General features: G+C 37.6%; 1 protein-coding gene across 1 annotated transcript in view; it reads left to right on the plus strand.

Moving 5' to 3' along the window:
- The first annotated feature begins 5,992 nt into the window (after nt 1-5,992).
- LOC112008282 (anthocyanidin 3-O-glucosyltransferase 5) overlaps nt 5,993-6,699 on the plus strand; it is a 2,598-nt gene continuing 1,891 nt past the window's right edge. The window contains exon 1 of the mRNA XM_065778511.1: nt 5,993-6,695. Coding sequence (XP_065634583.1) covers nt 5,993-6,695 — 703 coding nt within the window. The remainder of the gene's footprint in view (nt 6,696-6,699) is intronic.

Below are 6,699 nucleotides of genomic sequence, written 5' to 3' on the forward strand. Positions count from 1 at the left end.
GTTGAACATAGACTTGTGTGATGTGTGTGGATATCAAAAATGAGATAGTTCTTAGTCCAATGTGAAGCTTCAATGATCAATTCAATCAAGGCATACACAACTAGCACTAGATAATGTGACCTATCTCAATTATAGAAACATGCATATATGACCTCCCACAAGTACTTGATAACAATTCTTTGAAACTTTTCATTTGGCTCCATATTCAACATATCGTTTGCAACATTTGAGCAAAGAGAATCTCATTGTGAGATAGATGCCTGAAATTTTTGATATTTCAATTGATGAATTAGCCTTTGGCTCTTTGAGTATCACACATTTTATTTTGGTCGCTTTCCCTTTTTCCTAGTCAAATACTAGTGTGTGCGACAGGCTTTTGCAGCTCTATATCTCTTTTCATTTGGAGATTTACATTTAGAGAGCTCTTTTAAAGCATAAAAATAAAATGCGGGAAGATATATGGGCATGAGTCTATGCATGTCTCAAGATCAACAAAACCATTCACTAATCATTCATGACAAGGTTGAAGATCTATTTACAACAATCACATAGATTTCAGAATTTCTTCTACAAAAATATGAGTGCATGAGAGACAAGCTAAGCTCGTTAAATGCACAAAGCCATAAGTACAAAGGTACAGGGCAAAACATGCTTGGAGACAAAACTCAACAAAGTGATCAAACTTTTTGGATTTTCAACTTTTTATGTGTTTTTGGATTTTTGACACAAAAACAGTAGAAGAAAGATCAAAAACAAAAAGAATAACAGCATTTTAAACACAAACAAACCACAAATTAAACAAATGCTCAAAAACACAAAGCAACTAACCAATTTTATCCACAAATCATAGGAAGAATTGATGCATGGACATGTTATAATGCTTATGCATGAGTACCCTTTGTCACCCACACGTCACGTGCGTTTGGGGTGATATCCTTGATGGATCGGGTACGAGAGTTAGGACTTTCAAACCTCCTGTTGAAGCTCTACAAGCAGGTGGTGAAGGCACCGATCATCTTCATCACGTCCGTCATTCTTGGATCATTGTTTTGACTTCTTGGTTTCTCACCACCCCAAGACCTCTTGTCATTCCTTCTTCCTCGTGACCGAGGTGCGCTTGCATTGTTGTTTGCTCTCAGCTTTTGACAGTTGGGTCTAGTATGCCCTCGTAGTCCGCAATAGTGACACACATACTCAGTTCTAGGACCCCATTGTGGTCTTGAGAGAGATCTTGCTCTGGTTTCGTATCTGCCCATAGATTGATTTTGGGGCTTATTCACCATCCTTTACTCACTCACATTCTCCTTCTCAACCTTAACATTCTCAGGGATGGTTTCTTCTACAGTAGGCTCTTTGGCCTTCACAAATTTCACTTCTTTGATAGCTTTGGCTAATGAGCTACTTCCTCCGATATACCCCACTCCGGACTTATATGAAAAATGTTTTTGAGACGAGATAACATCTTCCAACTTTCTAGAGGAGACCCTTTCAATCTTGGCTTGCGCTTGCACCATTTCTTGCTTAAGGAATCTTACTTTGGTGTAAGCTTCCAATAACTCTCCATTTAGTGTCTCAATCTCGCATTTAGCCTCTTTATATCTAGCTAGTAAACTTTTGTAGTCCTCTTCAGCCCTTTTCATCTTCTTTACCGCCGTCTTTACAACCCTTGCATACTCACCTGATCTCTCAAGAAGTAAAGTGTAATTCTCTTGAATACTCAAAGTACCTTCATCCTCTTCAGCTTCAGATTCCTCTACAACTCCAATAAATTCCAAATCAGAATGTTCACCAAGCTCCTTCACAAGTGTATCCAAGTCATCTGAGGATTCCACATGAGCGATGGTCATGAATGCGGAGAAATTTCCTTCTCCATCACAGCTCTCGTCAGAATTAGAATTTGATGAGTCCGAATCACTTAAAGTGGTGGCATACACCTTTCCCTTCGACTTCAAGTAGTTTGGACATTCCTTTTTAAAATGCCCATGCCCATTACATTCAAAACATGTAATTCCTTGTGAGGATTGGGAATCTTTACCATCCTTTCTTCAGAAGTCTTTCTTCTCTTTTTCAGCACTCTGGAATTTTCTTTTGTCACCAAATTTTCCACTATTCTTGAGCTTTAGGAATTTCCAGAAGTTTTTTACAAGATACGCCACATCATTATCTACTGTATCCTCTTCCGAAGATTCATGAGACCCTATCCTCTCATCAATTGTCTTAAGAGCAAAGGATTTACTCTTCTTTGCTGAAGGAAAAGACAACTCATATGTCTGTAGAGAACCGACCAGCTCCTAAACCTTGATTTCATCAAGATCTTTGCTCTCTTCAATGGCTGTAACTTTAGCACGAAAACTTTCTGGTAGTGACCGAAGGATCTTCCTTACAACTTTAGACTCTTCCGTCTTTTCCTCCAAATTAAATTTTCCAAAGACCACCTCGTTTAGTTTACTATAGAAAGAGTCAAAAGACTCATCCTCATCCATCTTTAGCTGCTCAAAGCGAGTGGTCAGCATTTGAAGTTTAGTGTCTTTCACCTTCTTGGTTCCTTCATATGTCGTCTCCAGAATCTCCCATGCTTCTTTAGCAACAGTAATATGAGAAATCTTGTGAAGTTCTTCTGGAGAGATATCACAGAAAATGGCATTCAATGCTTTACTATTTGCATTAGCTGCCCCAAGAATTGCCTTGTCCCAAGTGGATTTAGCATCCACTGGCTTTGTCCAACCTATGTCAACTGCATCCCACACAGCTTCATCCATAGAACACAAAAACGCCCTTATTCGGACTTTCCAAAAAGCATAGTTATTACCATCAAAATATGGTGGAGCAGTGAGAGATTGAGACCTATCCATCTCAACAAGGGGTCAAGGATCACACTTAGATATTAACACCATAACAAGTGTACCCGCTCTGATATCAATTGAAAGTTCAAAAATGGTATAAAACACCTTTCAACGTTTAGACCCCAAATTACAAAAATACCAATTCAAGCTTTATATCAAACAATTAATGTGCGGAATATGATAACAAGCTTATAACAGAATTGATAGAACAATCTAAGCCAAATATAAACACATCCACAGTAGTAAATATAAGGCAAAGGTAAAGGGAAAGAAGATGCAAACACACGGACAACACACGATGTGTTATCGAAGAGGAAACCGAAGTCCTCGACGTAAAACCTCTCCGCCGCCCTCTAAGCGGTCAAATAATCCACTAAAGAATGTAGTTGGGATACATGAACAGCAGAAGACCCTCCAAGCCTAATCTACCCAAGTACCTAAGCCCTCCAAGCTTCTTGCTCCAACGAGGTTACGCCGAACCTATTTCTTCTCTAGCTTCCCGGATTCCGCTACTTGACCATAGCATCAACCAATGTATATTGGTTCCTTCCCAAAGCACCAAATGGACATTCTCACAGACGTAGGTGTGGTGAGACAAGGGTTTGGTAAATGACCTCTAAAGGGTATGACAATGGAGAGGAAGAGAGTAGAGGAATTTGTAGAGTCTCTTTAGATGAAGATTGGGGATGAATCAATCTTGTATTTCTCTAGGGTTTTTTCTCACAAAATTCTCTCTGGAAGCTCTTTCAATATGATGGGTATAAGGGTGTATATATAGTAGGGTGAGAAGGGAATGCAAAACGTCAGTTTTTGCCAAACAGGGCAAGTTGGCGATTTGATCTAGCGGCTTGGCCAAGTCGCGAAATCAAGTCGCGACGTAATGGCCTGGTCAGACTGGAACTTTTGTCCTGTAGCGTGACAGCTGGCGCGACCCTTCAGCTTCCTAGTGTGCTTCTCACGTGCCTGCCTTTCGCGGCTTGCCAGTCGCGAACCACCCGTGAGTCCTAGTCGCGAGACTCTGTTTTTTTTGTACACTCTTGAGCTTTTCTTCACATCTTCTCACACACTACCTTTACAATTTTTCCACCTAAATACAGGGTTACTAAGTGCTAAATTACAAGCAAATTGGTCACGGAATAAAGCCAATTAGATGGTTGATTAAATTCAACCTTACAAACATAATTAAACTTTGGACAAATTTAGGCAACAAACTTGGTTGTAGACTAAGGCTACAACTCCAATCAATTTTATTTTTTAGTAAATTTTGACAAAACTACCATTGGATTCTATTTTCTTCGTACATCCTTCATGCTTGCAAATTTTCAAAAATATCATAAATCAATAACTATGTCGTCAATAAAAAGTTTAAATTTTGAGTTTTTGTAGTCTGAAATTATACATAAAAAAATAAGTTTATAATCGAATAGTAAATAACATCAGATTGGCATGAAATTTGACATATACTTTAAGAATATAAAGAACATGTAATTCAATAATTAGATTTTCAAAGTATATATGTAGTCATCTTAATTTTTTTAATGAGAGTTGTACCTTTAGGCTACAACTAAGTTTGTAGTCAAACTTTGTTCTTAAATTTTGATCCCCTTAACAATATATCAGACTCTTCCAAACAAAAAGAAAAAGTCTAAGAAATTTTTTATTGAACTAATGTTTTGAAATTACTTGCAGTATCGATAATGAAACTATTATGCAATAATCAATTTAAAAATAAAAAATAAAAAAACTCTTAGAAAGTTATAAGACATTATGTATTTGAGTCTGTGTGTTTTGTCAATATATGAAATTATATTTTTATTAGATTTTGTATAATTTAAGTTTTTTAATAACTATACTGGAAAAATTTTATGATCCCACCACTAAAAGTATCTCTCCACATTGACCCCAAAACCCAAAGTCCAAACATTCAAATCTTAGTATTATTTCACTCGAATAATCAAATGGCTTGGAAGGCGTAATTATGTTAAAAGACTCACATTACAACACTTTGTGCTCTTTACTATTACATCTAGACAATTTTGGGAATATGTATTATGAAAGGCACTCTGTATCTTTTACCCTGGCTGTCTAGCTTTTATAATAAATCCTTGATTACCAAGAAGAAGAAGAAGAAGAAAAAATTTCATATAGTTTTTCAATGTATCACCATGATGCCATGTAGAGTAGGTGAGCTCATATGTGTAAGATATGATGGAAATGCAACCTATTGTATTCGCTCCAAACTAAGATATCGATTAGTTTTTAGTGTAGTCGGAATTAGAACTTTATATATCTCTTATTCAATAACCATAAACTTTAATAATTAACTTAACCAAAACCTGCATAGATTACATTCTTTTTAAGTTGTCACGTGCGTGCATGCCTCACTGGTCACCGGCCGGTCAGTCACCACCTACTTATATATTGTCGGTCGATCTGTAGTGCAGTAATGTTTTATGGACCCGTAGACAACTGATCAGTTGTCGTGGAGTGGTGTCCATCACAGACCAACTTGTGGTTTGGTTGCCCTAGACCATAAAAAATTAGCAGACATCAATGTCCATCGTCATCGACCGTATTGGTACTATCACAATTAATACAATAGTAATAATTCATATCCTACATTCATGAATCCCATTTATTGGTTTCAAAAATTTTGTTCATTTCGGTTCTAATTAAATTCAGAGAAATGAAAAAAAAAAAAAAAAAAAAATGAAGAAGAGTAAAAGCTCTAGCTCATAATGCCCATGAAAAAAAGGTCTTGGGCAGCATTCATACAAGCTTGTACAAAATTGTTTTATTTATTTTAATATAAGAAACTACTTTTAGACAAAAATATATAAATTTTGCATCTTTTTTTATAATACCTGATGTGAATGTTATTAAGGTGGAAAAAAAAAAAGCTACACTGTAAAATTAGTATCTATATATAATACAATTTTTTTTAATACGAGATAGAAATTCTACTCTAGTTTAATCTAAATATATATGTGTGTGAATCTTTCTCCTAAAAATTAGAACTCCAACCCTTGTCACCCACACCTCACAAATACTTATAAAATGATCATCACCCCGAGGTGCATAGAGGTGCATTGAAATCATCCAAAACCAAACCAAAGAATTTTGAAACTTTATTGGTAGTAATTTTCCATATGGAGAGCTCAAACTCAAAGCCTCATGTGGTACTAGTCGCTAGTCCCGGCGTGGGCCACCTTGTTCGTGTCCTCGAGCTCAGCAACCGCCTTGCTGCCAATCAAAACTTGCACGTGACCACCTTCGTAGTCATGGAATCTCACTCCACAGCCACCACCGCCACCACCGGGGAATCCCAACTAGTCCAATCCGCCAAGGCTCGGAGACTGAAAAACCAAGACATCATAGAGTTACCACCAGTAACCCATAATACAAATGCTCCCATCTTCACAAGGCTCAGTGCCCTCATGCATGAGATACTTCCAACCCTCCGATCTTCCATCTCAGCCCTGAAGCACAATCCAACGGCCCTCGTTGTCGATATTTTTGGAACACCATTACTCGAGGTGGCAGACCAATTTCACATGCTGAAGTACGTGTTTGTTTCCTCTACCTGGTCAAATGCATTGCTCTTATACTTTCCAGTGCTTGACAAAGAAGCACAAAGAGTTGAATTGGGTGAGCTGAAAGAACCAATCAAAATGCCAGGTTGCAAACCAATTCGACCTGATGATTTGCTCGACTCGATGATGGACAGGACAAAGAGCGATTACAAGATGCTGTTACAAATAGGACTGAAGATGAGAAACAGCGATGGAATTTTGGTGAACTCTTGGGAAGAGTTGGATGCCACAACGCTTAAAGCGTTGAGAGAGGAAGAGGGTTA

The sequence above is a fragment of the Quercus suber genome, unplaced genomic scaffold (genome assembly GCF_002906115.3).
Source record: "Quercus suber isolate HL8 unplaced genomic scaffold, Cork oak 2.0 scaffold_185, whole genome shotgun sequence".
Taxonomy (NCBI): domain Eukaryota; kingdom Viridiplantae; phylum Streptophyta; class Magnoliopsida; order Fagales; family Fagaceae; genus Quercus; species Quercus suber.